The 18,218-nt window shown below is 41.7% G+C and overlaps 1 protein-coding gene across 1 annotated transcript in view; it reads right to left on the bottom strand.

Annotated features, from left to right (window-relative positions):
• Positions 1-16,663, bottom strand: part of MAP2K4 (mitogen-activated protein kinase kinase 4) — a 150,818-nt gene extending 134,155 nt beyond the window's left edge. The window contains exon 1 of the mRNA XM_033961139.1: positions 16,237-16,663. Within this exon, the coding sequence (XP_033817030.1) occupies positions 16,237-16,336 (100 nt within the window). The 5' untranslated portion in view covers positions 16,337-16,663. The remainder of the gene's footprint in view (positions 1-16,236) is intronic.
• Positions 16,664-18,218: the final 1,555 nt, after the last annotated feature.

Below are 18,218 nucleotides of genomic sequence, written 5' to 3' on the forward strand. Positions count from 1 at the left end.
TATGCAAATAAGGGACCAAAAACTAAAAGTACAGTACTAATATTTTTTTTTTAAAAACACCCTAAGATTCAAGATTCTGCATGCAGTACAACCCCCAGAGAAAAAGAAACAATTGTATTTCTTCCTGAGCAGTGCAAAAGATAGACAGCAGATTAAAATGCTCAAAATTGACACAATTCAAATACTACGGTAACTTGAAAATAAAATCATTCTCCCTCCCTCCATGCTGTGCCTCCCTCTGGCGGGTGTCTAACCTTCTACCTTGTGGCCGGCTCCCTCCTTCTACCTTGTGGCCGGCTCCCTCCTCCTCACAGCTGTAGTGTGCACAGAGCCAAGTGCAGTAGCAACTCATGCATCCTGCACCTGAACCGGAAGCCTTTTCTCTGACGTCGCAACATCAGAGGGAATGCTTCTGGATGAGGTGTGGGACACGCAGCTCCGTGCATACTACGACTGTGAGGAGGAGGGAGCCGGCAACAAAGTAACACTGGGGACATCAGGCCACATAAAACGACCAGGCGGGCCGGATTTGCACCGTGGGCCTTGAGTTTGACACCTGTGATCTAAACCCACTTCTCTTCCTCCATTCTCTATTTCTGTGGATAGCACTCTCATCCTTCCTGACTCATTGGCTCGCAACCTCAGGGTCATCTTTGATTTCTCTCCCTCTTTCTCTGCACAAATTCAACAGATTGCTAAAGTCTGTTGTTCCTTTCTCTATATCACCAAAATCCAACCTTTCCTTTCTGAGCACACTACCAAAAAACCCTTATCACCTCATGCCTAGATTACTGGAACTTGCTTCTCACAGGTCTTCCACTAAACCATCCCTCCCCCCCTTCAATCTGTTCAAAATTCTGTTGCATGACTTATATTTTAGCAGTGTCGCAATGCTCACATTATCCCTCTCCATTTCTGCATACAGTTCAAACTCCTTTTACTGACTATAAGTACATTTACTCTGCAGTTCCTCAGTATCTCTCCTTTCTTATCTCTCCTTATATTCCTCCTTGGGAACTCCACTCATCAGGTAAGTCTCTTATCTGTACCCTTCCCCTCTACTGCCACCTCCAGACTCCATCCCTTCTATCTTGTGCCGTATGCCTGAACAGACTGCCTGAGTAAGTACGTCACGCTCCATCTCTGGCAGTATTCAAATCTAAGCTAAAAGCTCACTTTTTCGAGGCTGTTTTTAACTCCTAACTTCCACTCACTTGTAAAGTACCGATGCCTGTTTTATCATTCCTTCTATGAGAAATTCCCTAACCCCCTACTTAACCCTGTTTTAATTAGACTGTAAGCTCTATTGTGCAGGGATTGTCTCTGAGAAAACAAGAAAAAAACTGCAGACAGAAGGTACAAGATGCAGGCTATATTTACTGTATCAAATATAAATGCGGTTAATATTACCACCCTTTAAAACAAACCTAAGGACCCAACACGGTCAATGTTTCAGTAAACACGCCTTCCTCAGGGGTCCAGGGTTAGTAAGGTTTGAAATAAACCGCAATATGAATTAAACATAAGCCTGTATAAGCGTAGAATTAATCGCGCACCGACACATTCGGCAGAAACTTGCAAACCTTACTAACACTGGACCCCTGAGGAAGGCATGTTTACAGAAACACGGACCGTGTCGGGTCCTTAGGTTTGTTTTAAAGGATGGTACTATTAACCGCATTTATATTTGATACAATAAACATAGCCTGCATCTTGTACATTCTGTCTGCAGGTTTTTTTTTTTTGTTTTCTCATCTGTTTTATTTCACTGCAGCCTTTGTTGGATTTTTTCCTTATTTCTTGTGCAGAGATTTTCTCTTACATGTTTAATGTACAGTACTGTGTATATCTAACAGTGCTATAGAAATGATCAGTAGCAATAGTATTATGCGCAACCTAGCTATACTGCTTTAGCCTGCATGGCTGGGAACTAGGCCAGAGACCAGGAACATCTGCATTAACAACCTACCATCTACTGGAAATGGAGAAAATACCAGGGCTGTGGAGTCAGTCAGAAGCAATTTTTGGGTTACTGGAGTCATTGAAAATGTGCAGACTCCAACTCTGACTCCTAATAAATTGTATGTCATGCACATAAGAACATAAGCATCGCCTCTGCCGAGTCAGACCATAGGTCCATCGTGCCCAGCAGTCCGCACCCGCGGCGGCCCCCCAGGTCCATGACCTGTAGTGTTCTTTCACTTATAATACTTAACCCCTCCCCCCTTTTATGAAGCTGCATCAAGATTTTTTATCGTAGAGCTTTTACCACTGCAGCCTGCAATAAAAAACCCTAATGCAGCTTCATAAAAGCGGGGTAAATTTCTTATTTCACCGATAATAGTTTATGATTTATTTAAAATTTGCTATATTGCTTGGGCTACACACAATAGATCTCAGGGGTTTACAATAAAATAAAAAAGGAAAGTTGAACAACCTATAACAACAAGAGAGCATGCAATTAAACTTAAAACAGAAGTAGATAACGAAAGAGTAAGAAGAATCTAGGAGGAAAAGACAACATTAATCACAAACCAGACACGCTTAAGTTGGCTCAAATTTTAACCTATATGCTAAGCTGAAAAGCCAAACTTTTAGCAACAGCATTCAAATTCTTTAAAGATATTGAGTGAAAGCAAAGTTCTTACCTATAACAGGTATTCTCCTTAGACAGAAGGGGAATAAAGCCACACGGTGAAATCCTCTGACTGAACCTGAGTGCCGGTGCTCTCCCCTAGCTAGGTAAGCTTTTGAGCTTATGGGCATGTGCAGGAGTCCCTACACCCAGAGCCCCTCCTCTCAGTTTGACAGTTTTGTCTCTAGCAATGAAAAGGATTGAGATGAGGGGATGGAGGGCGGGCAAGTGTGGCTGCATTCTCCTGCCGTCTACGGAGAACACTTGTTACAGGTAAGCAACTTTGCTTTCTCTGGAGACAAGTAGGGGATATGCAGGCACACTAGTTGGTGAGTCTTAAGCTCAAAGGAGGAGATGGGTGGTGGCAAAAAATAGCCATAGTGCAAACAAGTTCCGTAAGACTGATTGTCTAAAACGTACATCGTGTGCTAAGCTCTGAACCAGGCCACAGTGCTTCGCAAAAGTATGCACTGAAGACCAAGTTGCAGCCGTGCAAATATCTTGAATGGGAATGGATTTTACTTTCACTATTGAAGAAGCCTTAGCTCGTACATTATAAGCCCCAATTGAAGCCAGCAGTCAGAGGTGTGCTCTTGTGTAGCAGCAAATGATGCAATGTGCTATCCAACAGGAAAGATCTCTCTTTTATGCTGCTGTTCCACGAGTAGCTGGACTGTAGGAAATGAAAGGCTGAGTGGGCTGACGGAATTGAGCAGTTGCTTTGAGATTTAAAAAAAAAAAATCAATGCTTTTCTGGTCCAATATGTGGAAATTATGCTCTGCTGGAGAGAAATGCGGAGGAGGAAAAAATGATGGTAGAGTTATAAATTGGTTGAGATGAAAGACCACAACAACCTTAGGAAGGAATTTAGCATGTGTTCATAATTGTAGTCTGTTAGGAACAAATTGGAGATAAGGATAATATGTAACCAGAGCCTGAAGTTCACTAACTCTTCTGGCGGAATTTAAGTAGTGAGAAAAAAAAAAACAGTCTTCCAAGTAAGGAATGTCAGTGAAGCATGAGCCCAATGGCTGAAAAGGGGGCCTGCATTAAAAGATCCCAAACCAAATGCAGGTCCCACGCTGGAGGCCTAAGATTAGTAAGACTTCTCATAAGATGAGAAATGAGAGGGTGAAATTGGTTTACTGTCCACAAACGTATGGAAGGCCAAAATAGTTGCAAGATAAAATATGAGCAAGTTTGATTTGAGACCAGAATCTGACAGATGTAGAGGATATAATAAAATGTAGTTAATTGGACAATGTAGAACAGTGGTCTCAAACTCGTAGCCCGCCAGGTACTATTTTGAGGCCTTCGTATGTTTATCATAATCACAAAAGAAAACAGTTTCTTGATTATATGTCTCTTTACCTATAAATTACAATATTATTATTAAGACTTAGCCAAAAAGAAAGATTTATAAACTATAAAGAGTTTTACTGCATGCAAAATTGTCATTTCTTTAATAAGACATTAACTATTTTTTTCTGAGGCCCTCCGAGGTTTGAGTTTGAGACCACTGATGTAGAGGAACCTGTTGGTGAGAATGCGGCCAGATAGAAAAAGCTTTTTTTTTTTTTTTTTTTCTTTTCTCAGCCCACTGCGGGCCGCCGAGGGGGAAGAAGAAAGGGAAGAAAGAAGGAAAGGAAAGGGAAAGAAAAAAAAAAAAAAATGGGGCGTGGCCTGATTGCCGCGATGATTACACATATGGTGTAACGGCTCCTTACACCCGCACCTAGTTTTAAATTAAACCGTGCTTTTATATCTTATATTTTTATACAATCGGAGAGAACTCGATGCAAGGAACTTTAATTTGTATCTGAAACCGAATATCTCGGAGTTATTGAACTCGTCTGCCTAATAAACAAAACAAATCAGATCGCCACAACTGGGGTCCCTGTCGACGGTTGTTGGTAAGTGAGCCCTCTTTTAGTGCGCAACAACCCGACATGCCAGTAAAATCGGCGAAAACGCCGAAACACAAAATTGACTGCTCCATGCTCAAAATGGCAGCGTCACCAATTCCCACTCCAACCTCGATACACTGGAGTGAATGGGCACAGGAAATTTCAAAAATGGTCATTAAATCCTTGGAAGATAAACTTCATAAATTACAATCAGCAGTTGACTGCATTAATGACCGCTTTGAAACACAGGCTGGCCGTATTACAGCAGTAGAACAGAGGATATCTGAAAATGAGGACGCAGTACTACATGAACGGGAGAGTGTGATTAGTTTACAGACCCAGGTGACAGCATTGACAGAACGTTTAGATGCTCAGGAGAACCGTCAGCGTCGTAATAATATACGAGTAGTGGGGCTACCTGAGCTCCAAGAAGACCAAGACCTCTATCATTTCTTTCAAGTTTGGCTACCAAAGCAACTTGGCCTGGTGACCCCAACGACTGGTTTTTTATGCGAACGGGCACACTGTTTGGGCCAACGTACAAGTGATAACAACCACCCGCGAACAACAATTGCTAGATACATCAACTGGAAAGAAAAGGAGCTTATCATGCAAGCTTTTCGGAAATCTGGCCGGCTTGAATATAAAGGACAAAAATTGCTACTATTCAATGACTACTCTTTACATGTATCCTCCCTTCGTAAGGCGATGGCACCACTATGCTCCATACTTCATCATCGAGGAGTGCGATTTGCACTTATATATCCTGCATCCCTACGCATTTGGCATGATGGGAAATCACACACCTTCACAGACACAATAGCTGTTCAACAATTTATAGATTCTATACCTGTGACAGTAGCTGGCGGCGCCCTGGCGATGGATCCAACGGTTTAACTCATCTTATTTTTGCATCTTTTAAACCTACCTTAGATTGATCAATATAGAGATATGACATCCTGCTTGGATAGTTCCAAATTCACTGTCTATTTTGTCTATTCATCTTCTTATAATTCGTAATGAATTGTATATACTATGTCATATATTCTGCTAAATTAAGCACACTAATCTCAAATTTTCTGTTATTGAATAGGTGTGGAATTTACTAGTTGTTCCATATGTGTTATTATTCCGTGGTCACAGGATCACATTTAAAATGTTTTAAAATATGTAGAATAGTGTGGTCCATTCTTTTTCTGACCATATACTATGCTGATATTATTGATTTCTTTTCTTTTACTTTCACACTTTTTTTATCTCTCTTCTTAGACAGGAGTGTCTGCCCGAGCTTACAATTATATCAGTTATTTTTTCTGGACAGAGGAGATATAATCTATGATTCAACAATATATATCATATATTATGGCTGATTTACATGTTTTTTCCTTTAATGTGAATGGTCTTAACCATCCCATTAAAAGGAAAAAGATAGCTAATTATGTATCCAATAAACATCCTGATATAATTTATTTGCAGGAAACCCACCTCCTACCCGCTGCTGCCTCGAAATTTCAACTAAAGGAATTTTCAACTCACTTATATTCCCCTGCAACTCATCAAAAGAAAAATGGTGTGTCAATATTTCTCAATGATAAACTATTTCCCGTTATTCACAATTTTAAAATAGACACGGAAGGAAGATGGTGTCTAGTACATGCTGCGATACACTCAACTAATTTTATTTTTCTTAATATATATGGCCCGGTCAAAGACCACCCAGACTTTTTCAAAGAGCTTCAGCTGGCGATAGTTGAATTTGATACTTGTTCTCTGATATTGGGAGGGGACTTTAATCAAATTCAAGATCTATATATTGACAGATCTTCTTCTTGTAAACCCTCCAAATCCAAGTCTTTCACAGCTCTTCATGCTTTAAAGGACGCCTTTTCTCTTGTGGATCCTTGGCGCTTGCTTTACCCGAAAGGTAGAGAATACACACATTTTTCACCTCCACATAATACATACTCGAGAATTGATTATTTTCTCTTATCCCCTTCTCTTATTCAAGATCTCACCAATACCATTATACATCCAATCTCTCTCACGGATCATGCTGCCATCTCTTTATATATATCCATCTCAGTCCCACATAAGGAATCCCCCTCATGGCGACTAAACAACACCTTACTGCTAGACGAGGAAATTATTGAAAAAATCAATTCTTTCACTGCGGATTTTTTTGAAAATAATTCTAAAGATCCTGAAATTTGCCCTTCCATTGCCTCTTGGAAAAAGAAACAGTCCATGAGAAAGGAAAAAGATTTAGAAAACTCCATCAAAACCTTAGAATTACAACATATGTCTAATCACATACATGACCCAAATACTTTCCAACGTATTCAAAATCTTAAATATGAATATAATACTTTAGTTTCATATATAGCTAGGCGTGATATTTTTATCTCTAACTCTGGTCATTACATGGGAGATAATATAATGGGTCGTCCTTTGGCCAGATACCTTAAAAATAAATCTAAAAGACTACATATAACGGCTATTCAGAATCCATCAGGTCAATTAGTCAAAACCAGATCTCTAATTTCCTCTCAATTTGAAAAATTCTATACTTCTTTATACCAATCCGAATCTACCACTCCTGAAGCAGATATAGACTCATTTCTTACCTCCTTAACTCATCCGACCATTCCAGAATCTGTTAAATTGGAACTTGATTCTCCAATAACTATATTAGAAATTGAAACTGCCATATCTTCCTTACCTGCTGGGAAAGCCCCTGGCCCAGACGGCTTCACGAACGAATTCTTTAAGCAATTTCGCACCCTACTAGCTCCTCATCTCCTTAAATATTATGACTTCCTCCACTCCACTCCGGACAAGCAATTCAATTTCACCGAGGCCACCATTGTAGTAATCCCTAAACCTGACAGAGATGACACTTTGGTTAAAAACTTTCGCCCCATCTCTCTCCTCAATTTAGACTACAAGATAATGGCAAAATTACTTGCATTAAGACTTACCAAAATAATCCCATTGCTTATACATAAAGATCAAACAGGGTTCATTAAACAAAGATATATAGGAGACAACCTGCGCCTATTTCACTATATTAACGCTCATGCTAAAACTATGTCAGACCCTGTAATAGGCCTAGCTATTGATGCTGAAAAAGCCTTTGACCGAGTGGAGTGGCCTTTCCTTTTCCGTGTCCTGAAGTGGTATAATTTTGGCCCATTTTTTACAAACTGCATAAAAACGCTATATCATCAACCCACAGCTCGTATTAGGATTAACAATTCTTTATCCAATAAATTTCCCCTCCATAGAGGTACTCGACAAGGCTGTCCTCTCTCACCATTGCTATTTAATTTAGTGTTGGAGCCACTCCTTTCAGCTATACGACAAAGTCCCTCAATTAAAGGTATTCCCTCCTCTGATCGAGATTTCAAATTAGCAGCTTATGCTGATGATGTTTTACTTTTTCTGAGGGACCCTTTACTCTCCCTTCCCAATCTTATTCATATTATCACTCAATACTCCCTCCTTTCCGGATACTCTGTTAATTGGGAGAAATCAGAGATCTTCCCTCTAAATGATAATATACTTCCATCAGATTTGGCTCATTTTCCTTTCTCATGGTCACATGAAGCTGTGAAATACTTGGGGATTTTAATACATAAAGATTCGGTTCATGCTCAAGATCTTAATATATCTAAAGTCAAAAATCTAGTTCTAAACACTACATCTCGATGGACTCCACTTTTTTTATCCTGGTGGGGTAGAATTGCATCCATCAAAATGACTCTGGCCCCTCAAATTAATTATATCCTTTCTATGCTTCCTCTGTTATGCCGGAAATCATTATTTCATTGGCTAAATATGAAAATATCTGAATTCATTTGGAACAAGAAAAAACCTCGAATTGCTCTCGCCAAACTGAAAGCCTCTAAGATCAACGGTGGTCTTAACTTTCCTGATTTCTATCACTATTATATTGCTTCATTAGCCAAATATGGAGCTTACTGGCTCACTAACTCCTCCACTCAAAATCTTCCCACTCAAGATCTTCCTGCCTGGTTTGAAATGGAATGTTTTTTATGTATGCCTTTACACATCTCATGCTTACTAACGGTGTCAATACCAAGGCACTTAAAAAGATACTCTTTATTGGGTGCAACGCAGCATGCTCTTTATCTTATAGATACATTGACTGAAATCTCAGTTAATGTTAGTCCACTCATGTCCCTTTGGAACAATCCCAAAATTCAAAATCACGACAAATCTCTATCATGGAAAAGGTGGCAGCGGGCAGGTATATGGTTTGTCCATCAATTGTTTACCCTCAACTCGTTAATTCCATTCGATATACTGTGCTTTACATACTCGCTGCCTCCTTCTACTTATTCACAATGGCGTTCTCTCACTGGAGTGTTGCCTTCTTTGCATATACGATTTGACTATATGACTTCCAAAAATACTATTTACAACTGGTCTTCTCTGTCTCTATTAAAAGGCAAGGCGATATCATCCTTCTACAGTATTTTAAGAGATCACTCCTTCACTTTTTCACCTCACTCTATGAAGCACTGGGACGCTATACTTACCACTCCGCTTTCTGACATTGATTGGGAGCTTTTCTGGTCATCCACAAATCGCCCGCTTTTATCTTCTAGAGTATCACAATCAATGTACTTTCTTATGTGGCAGGCAATATGGACCCCACTTCGCATGTGGAAAGCTAACTTAAAGCAAGACTCTGTTTGCTGGAACTGTTTGAAAGAGGAAGGAACTCTTGATCATATGTTATTTCATTGTACTCTAGTCCGTTCTTTTTGGACCTACGTCTGGAACACCATACAATCTATTACTAACTGCTCAGAAGAAATCTCTATGGACATTGTAATCCTTCGCTCTCAACACCCATGTTTCACACAATCAAATTGTCCACCTAAACTCATTGATACCATGTTGGTGACTGCTCTCATGCACATCCTAAAAAATTGGAAATCACCTTCGCTACTAGATTATACCTTTTGGTGGAACTCTCTGAGTATGTATCATAGATTTGAATCCTATGCATATGAGAAGAGAGTTACATTCCGAACCTGCATGAACTTGAAATACAACAAATCTCCATGGTCATTCTTAGATTCCTATGTACGCTCTTCTCTCTTTCATTTTTCTTTCCTTTTTCCTTTACTGCTCTCTCTCATCTTTATCTTATATATCCCTTACATACATTTTTAATAATTGGAGCCTTTGCTCCTATACAGTTAAACATAGATTTATATATTTTATATACAGAAAGCTTTATTTTGTTTCTATGTACTTTAAATGATTCTTGTATCCTTTAAAATACTTAATAAAAATTATTGAACTGAAAAAAAAAAGAAAAAGCTTTTCCATTAAGAGTAATAAAACTCGCTAGTAGAAAGGTGCCTTGCTGCAAAGAGATCTGTCTTCACAGGTTGAGCAAGTGGAAGATGAACTAGTAGTAAACTTTCAATTTCCAGGCTGTCAAACTGAGACTGCAGAGAACGGGATGTAATTGGCCATTCCGCTGAGAGAAAAGAGAGAGATGGTCTCTCAAAAGAACTGGGGGAGCATCTAGAAGGTTTAGCAGGCAAAATAATTTTTTTTAACTGGTTTTTCTTCTTCAAGCAGACAGTGTAGAAAATTTGCTTGGTACTGACTCTGTTTCTGAACTGAGTTACCAGGTAAACACCGTTACGATGGTTTGTTGAATTACTTCTATATATAGGATCTCTTAGCCTTCTGGCATGATGTTTGTTCAGCAGGTCTTCTTTAGCCTGTGACAGTAGGTACTGGTGCATGAAGTCCTTAGTTTGGTCATAATGTTTCTCTTCATCTGTATTAAGGCTCAAGCTGGTACATCATTCAGTGATATATGTTGTTCGTAATGTCCACGACTTATAATATAAACATATGCTGGTCCTGTACAGCCCTTAGATACTCTGTAAACTGCAAGAAACCTAACGGTGTAGCGCAGTAATAAGTTAAAGCTCAACTCACACAAACAAAACACAAATGGCAAATCCATTAATAGCTGACCAAAAATGAACACCACAAATTAAACCAAAATCCCAAGAAGCCACACTTTGCAGAAAAATAAATAAAGGAGTGGGAGTGGAGATACCATAAAGGAGTTGGAGTTAAAGGTTTTATGTACCAACTGCACAGCCCTGGAAAATACTGGAGTTTTCCACAGAGCACACTGGTGACGTCACTGGGATAAGTCAGTTTCTCTACTTCAATCTGTTGGTGGGCAGGGAAATACAACCCAGTCAGAGTGATGCAGCCTGAACGCTAAAGAGTGGATGTTTTCCCTTATGACTATAGTGTCATAACACATCAGTACATGGAGCACATAAAGTAATGGGGAATCATCACCAGTTCCTCAGTCAGAACACCTGTTAGGAGACTGCAGTAAACTAATTCTTTACACTACAGCAATCAAACAAGCTAATTCTGAAGTTATTACATGTGAGGTGGCTCGTCCCACCATAACAGGCTCCTCAGAAATGTCCTTGGCAAAGAAAGCTGCAAACACAAGTAATTTGTAGCTGTATTTGATACCAAGTTTGACAGAAACACATTAGGCTATGTTGTTTACACCTTTTACTGGATCAGCATTTAGGTTTCGTTACTGTCACAGAGCTGTAAAGAGTCATATTTTCAAAGCATCTGACTTAAAATTGCTCTGGGCTAGAGGTCAGCAGGCTTAGAAAACCAGGGCCATAAGCTAGCTACTACAAAGAATACACAAGATACTTTCCCTTCTGCACTTTTTAAATAGTATTATCCCTTATATTGCAGATTAATAACTTTTTAAAATATTGTGACAGTCTTCAAAATTCATTATCTTTGTCTCTCCCCACAGACTTTAAGTCTGTCCCCATCTCCATTAACCTTAATACAGTAGAATCCTGATTATCCGGTACTGAAGCAACCGTCACTCACCCAACTGCAAAAAAAGTTGCCAGCAAAAAAGAAAATCAGCCTCCCTCCAGCCCCCAAAGCAGCAGCAGCAGCCCTGACCCGTCAACCCTCTCCCTCCCTTACCCAAAGCAGCAGCTGCGGCAGTGGTCATGACCCACCAACCCTCCTTCCTCCCTCCCTCACCTGAAGCAGCAGCAGCACTGTCCTGCCAACTCCCCTCCTCCCTCCCTTAACCAAAGTAGCAATGGTCCTGACCCACCAACCACCCTCCCTCCCTTCATCCCTCACTTACCAAAAGCAACAGCAGTCCAAATCTAACCCTCCCCCCTCACTTACCTGAAGTGGCAGTAGTCCTGACCCGTCAAGCCCCCTTCTTCCCTGGCAGCAGCGACAGCCAGATACAGAGGCAGCGCTGTAAACAGGCTGCTCACAGTCAGCCCTGGAGGACCTTTCCTCTCCCAGAGAGGCTGGCCGCAAGCAGCCTGTTTACAACACTATCTCTGCTGCTTTGGGTAAGTGAGGGGGATTCAGGAGGCTAGACCCACGTGGAGGAAGGAAGGACAGACCCGGGGTGGGGGGTCCAGCAGGGTGAAGGACAGAGGAGGGGAGATGGATGGATGCTGGACCCATAAGTTTGGAGGGAGGGAAGAGAGAAAGTGACCCACACCAGAAAGGAGGGTGGGAAGGGAGGAACAGATGCTAGATCTACAAGTGGGGATGGGGGGATGATAGAGAGAGTGAGGTGTGAAGGTATAAAAAACTATTTTTAGAGTAACTCTCAAGCAACCAGAAACTAGAGTTATCCAGCATCTACCAATCCTCAAGGGTGCCAGATAACTGAGAGTATACTTAGTATACTTTAGGTATACTTTGAAGGAAAGGCGGGAGAAGAGAGATATGATGGGCATTTAAATTCCTCTCAAAAGGGTGTACATTTCTATAACTTCAAGACTATGGGGATGGTCTGGGACCACTTGCTGAAGCAGTATAGGTAGGGGCAGTGAATAGGCATGAAAAAAATGGAGCTGAGTGGCCACTGGTGACAGCTAGCGAAAAGTGCAGTACCACACGCTAACTTTCATGACTGTCAATAATGCAGCTGTATGTACCACAACCTGAAGAGGAGAAAGTGCAGCTATAGCCTGGCCAACAAGCTCTTGATACTCCCCCTCCAATCTAATCTTTCTGACTACTTTCTCATACCCCATGATGTAATTCCCCCACCCCCTGATCAAATAAAGGTTTGTCTTCCACATAAGGGCAATATGCCCTTATATGGAAAAGTGACCCCCCCCCTCCCCCCAACAGCAGTACCACAAGACTACCATTAGGAGTCATGGGCATCATTTGGAACTCAGAGACAAATGGAGCAGACATGGAGGGTGACCACTCCAGCCCTTTACACAACCAAGGATCACCTTCAAATAAGTCCAGGAGATAATGGGAAGGGGGGTCATGGGGGGGTGAAGAATTGTGAAAACTTGTGCACATGTGGTCAGGGCTTTAATTTAGAGGAGGAGATCTTTGGGGAAATGGATACTGAGGTGGGGGGAATCAGATGAAAGGTAAAACAAGCAGGGCCAGAGGGGACAGGTAGCACAATCACTGAGACCCAGATTCAATCACTGTTTGAGCAGCTGCCTTCAAAGTGCTCGCTGATCACGTGTCAATCATATGATGGTGCTGGGTACAGAATCACACCTCTGGCAAAGGTAGGCACCAAAAATATAGGCCATGGGGTTCCAGGCCTACATTTCTGGTGCCTACCTTTGATGTGAATTGCACCTCTATAGGCACTTTAGGTCGCCTAATGCCACTTCCAGCATTAGCCTTGCCTACAATGGTGTTAGGCGGCCTAAAGCGCCTACAGAGGCATGATTCTGGCACCAATTATTTTAGGCATCTTGAAACTCAGTTAAAAACATCATTTAAACTTTTTTTTTCAAACTGAGCTTGGGCACCTAGTGGCGCTGGTTAGAGCAATGGTTCCCAACCCTGTCCTGGAGGACCCCCCAGGCCAGTCAGGTTTTCAGGATAGCCCTAATGAATATACATATGAGAGATCTGCATATAATGGAGGTGCCAGATATGCAAATCTGCTCCATGCATACTCATTAGGGCTAGCCTGAAAGCCCGACTGGCCTGGGGGTTCTCCAGGACAGGGTTGGGAACCACTGGGTTAGAGAATCCAGGCCCAAGATTTTCCATTTCTACAGTTTTTGCATAGGCCTGTGCTACATAGCGAGGCCCCACACAAATCTGCCCAGGCATATAACACAGTACTTGTTTGGTAAGGCTCTGTCCTGTGTGATAAATACAAGGCAGGTGCTGGGTTTGTCCCCCTGCATTTACTGCAAAGGCTTTGCACTTATTGGGCATTAATTTTTCCTGTTTGTATGCTGTAGTGTAAAACTTTACTGCACTTTAGTAAAGGAGCCCCTTAGATCCTTTACAGGCTACTGACCAAATGGTTACTTATTTTAAGCTTGGATTTTAAAAAGGTAAGTAATGTATACAATACTTCAGTAAATCTAGTCCCAAGTCTGTACCCAAGACAACAGAAGGAAAACTGACTTGCCCAAGGTAAAAAGGAGCATTAGCACAATCTAAATCTGAGTTCTTAGTCTGCCAATCTAACCATTAAGGGCTCCTTTTACGAAGGTGCACTAGCGTTTTTAGCGCACGCACCGGATTAGTGCGTGCTAGCCAAAAAACTACCATCTGCTCAAGAGGAGGTGGTAGTGGGTAGCGCGCACGGCATTTTAGCACGCGCTATTCCACGCGTTAAGGAGCCCTAAGACTAGTTTTTCACACCATCCAAAATGCAAGCCCTTATTACTTTTTTTTCCTTTGAAAGGACAAAAAGTCTTATACAATTCGCAAATAAAGTATCATAACAATACATATACTGTATAGTGCAGAAAGCACCCAACTTAATATTTCTTCCAAAGTATGCAGCACCTTAGTATCCCAAACAAAACAGTACATAACCACATTCAATAGATGCCTTTTAGTGTTTTTGGACCATCAGAGGTATTCACTGCACATAATGCATGAACATCACTTCTTCATCAGTCCACATTTGTTAAATATGCATTTTTTTAATAAATATAAATATTTTTGAATTCTTGAAAATTATCTAAAGTATTTTTAGCACTTGTCTTTAAAGCCGTATCAGGTTGGGGAGGGGGTTGTCTGGGATAACAATACATACATACATATGCATCAGAAATAGATTGCCACACTTTCAAAATTAACCTAAAAAATCCAGTTTCATGAGTATAAAAACATTCTATAGTAATAGCATCTTATATGTACTATATTTATATTTGACCAATCTAAAGTCTTAGGGGTGTTCCAAACCCTCCACCAGTCATAATACAAGAATACAACACATAAAAACAATACCAACAACTACTTGAATTAATCACATTCATGAAACTAAATGACAACATATGATTTTGATAGAAACATGATGGCAGATAAAGGTGAAATAGCCTATCCAGTCTGATCTATCTTATAGCAGAGACAAGTTTTTTCAACAAAAAGAGCCTTCAACATTCTCCTTAAAATCAAATGTATCATCCGTCATCCTAAGTACTGCCAGCAATGAGGCTCAAAATTTGAGAGCCAGCAGAAGGTAACACACATTTGCGGGTCTTTACATTCTTTGCTAAATTCAAAGTAGACACTTGAACGTAGCCCTAGTTGTGTTTGTGTGGCCAAGCACCCTAACAGGCTGATGTATTTTCAACATAAACCTTAATTCCAAAGGAAGAACTAATACTATTTATCATTTCTAGAGCATTGAAAGGCTGTAGAAATGGCAAGATGTGGCGTTGTGGTTAAAACTACAGCCTCAGCACCCTGGGGTTGTGGGGTCAAACCCACGCTGCCCCTTGTAACCCTGGGCAAGTCACTTAATCCCCCCATTACCCCAGGTACATTAGATGGATTGTGAGCCTGCAGGGACAGACAAGGAAAAATGCTTAAGGACCTGAATAAACTCATGGAAACCGTTCTGAGCTCTCCTGGGAGAACGGTATAGGAAAACTGAATAAATAAATGGCTCAAAAGGGAACCAGTGAAATGATGCCAATATAAGGTAAATACGCCCCCACATTTTTGTCCCACTTAGTAGCTGAGCAGCTACACTTTGAATATATTGAAAGGCTTGTAGAGAAGAAGTATGGAAGTCTGTAAAAAGATTATTACAATAGTTCAAGGAGGACAGAGAATTTTCTGCAAAACAATTCCAAAGTCATCCTTCTCTAAGTACTCACGGTTTTGGAAAAAAAAAAAAAAAAAAAAGGCTCATAATTTCTTGCCTTTCCTGTAGCCCCTTAGCCAGCAGGAATTTTCTACTGGGGAAATGCTACATCAACCCTCTCCCTGGGGAACTCTCAAGCTACTGGGGTTCTCCTTGGGATAAAGGAAAAGGCTCAAGCATCACCCCCTCACCCCTTTTCCTAGGTGCTCTCTCAGGCCTTTGGGGGTTTTCTGCATTGCCCCCTCTCCCCGGGGCTCCTCTAGCGTATCCGCTGCCACAGAAAGTGGAGCGAAACCCAGCGAAAGCGGCGATATTCCCGGGGAGGAGGGCAAGATAGTACTCGGCAGCGGCTCTGCGCGGACAGGCCCCGGAACCGCCGCCTGTCTTGAAGCCCGGAGCCGGCCAGACCGGCGTGTTCAGCCGACTGCGGCCCAGCTTCCACCGAGGCCCGGGTCGGGCAACTTGAGGCGACTCCGGGAAGGGCCCCCCTCTTGTCCCCGCTTACCCTGCATGCTGTTGAGCTCCGGGGCCTGCGGCGGCGTCCCCGGGAAGGCCGCACTCGGGCTGCCGCCGCCGGAGCTGTTGCCCGGGTTGGGAGTCGCCATTGTTGTGAGAGACTCCAGCACCGCAGCTCCGACGCTGCAATGCAGCAAGCGGCCGACAGCAGCGGCCCCCTAGCGGCTGGGCCGGGCGATGCAGCGGGGCGGAGCTGAGACGGTTAACTCTGCTTTCCTGCACTCCCGGGAAAGGGGCGCGTGAAAATCCAAAACCTCTTGCGCTCGTGGGAGAGGCGGTTGGTGCGAGAAGACGTCACGGTGACTCCTGCACCTCCAGTCCCGAGAGAGAAGATGGGAGAACCTAAATTAATCTCTGCAACCCCGAGAAAAGGAGGTGTGAGAGAATCAAAATCTTTACAGTCCCGGGGGTTGGGATTGGGGTGACAAGAAGAGAGCCCGCGTTCTTGCACTTCCGGGAAAGGAGGTGTGAGAGAGCTATCAGCTGTGCATTCCTGGGAGGGTGTGAGAAGAGACATAAATTCCTGCACTCCTGGAAGAGGGGGTGAGAGACCCTAAACCTCACTGAATGCACTCCATACACATACACACACACACACACACAAAAAAAAATCACAATACTGCACCAAAACAACAGGGCATATTAAACAGAGCATTATTTGCAGTATTCTGGAAATATATGCAGGTATTTAACCCTGCTCCCCAGTCCAGCATGTTTCAATTGTGAACAGTGATGTCAGGGGGTGGACTAGCAGGTGATCTGGAGTCCCCCCTCACCCAGGGTAATATCCTAGTGTCCTGTTCCACAGGTGTGGGGTAAAATGCGGACCTCGTGGATCTCAACCACATGGCATTAAAAATCTGCTTATCTCAGGGGTGAGGGATCCGTGAGGTCCACGGGAGTTAAAATGAGGATCCCTGCGGATTCAATGCCACAGTCGCTTTCTCTTTAAGGCTGTATGCTTTAGCTTCTTGGGATCTGGTAGTAGGCATTTGGAGCACTGGGGTGCAGAAAAGCTGGACATAATAAAAGGGAGAGCTAGGATATGATAGCAGGAAATTCATGCAGTATTTATTCACCACCACGAATTCCAACCACAAACAGAAAGAAACCAGCAAGAGTAGACGTTAAAATGCAGACCCCACAGAATTAAAAACACATGGCCTTAAAAAGAAAGCAGCCGTGGTTTGGGGTCCCCAGCAATGTTCCCTCTAATTTTTCATAGGCTGTGTGCGCAAAAAATTTCATCTGTGCGCATTTTCAAGAAAAACTAAATTTGTGTGCGCTATAAAAATGATTGCCAGAGGGCCTGGAGTTCAGTTATGGGCAGGTCTTTGAGTTTAGTCTGAATTAACGAAAACACAATGTAATTTTAGTTACACTTTATGTAACATAAAGTCTCATTTCAATAAACATAAATTATGTTTCATTGAAATGTTTCATTGAGTGCTACCTATAAATAAGGTATCATTGTACTTTATACTTAAAATTTAGAAAATAACAGCAATTTAGTTTTCAAAGTTTTTTCCTGTGATCTTTCATATTTATCCAGTCCGAATAAATTCTGTCAAGATCTGTTGAGCCTCCATCTTGAAGGTGACTCTTAACACGCATCAGCATTTCCAAATGCTCTAAATGTAAACGATTCCTTTGTTTAGTCTTTAAATTGTTCATTAGACTAAAACCACACTCACAATCTGAACTAGATGCTAAGAATATGGCACCAATGTCCATCAATTTTGCTAAATCTGCAAATTGATCATTCTGAAATGCAAATTTCATCATATCTGGAAAGCTGTTTATCAGATTGCTTTTGATTTTTTTCTGCAACAAAGAATTTAAAGTCATTGTATTGCTGAATAATAACACTTTCCTCCGGAAGAAATTGTTTATACTTGAAACAAAGAGATCTGATATGTCCGAAGTCAAAGTCGCATTGTGATAGTCGCATTCTGAAGTCAAAGTCGCATA

Source organism: Geotrypetes seraphini, chromosome 10 (assembly GCF_902459505.1).
Source record: "Geotrypetes seraphini chromosome 10, aGeoSer1.1, whole genome shotgun sequence".
NCBI lineage: Eukaryota > Metazoa > Chordata > Amphibia > Gymnophiona > Dermophiidae > Geotrypetes > Geotrypetes seraphini.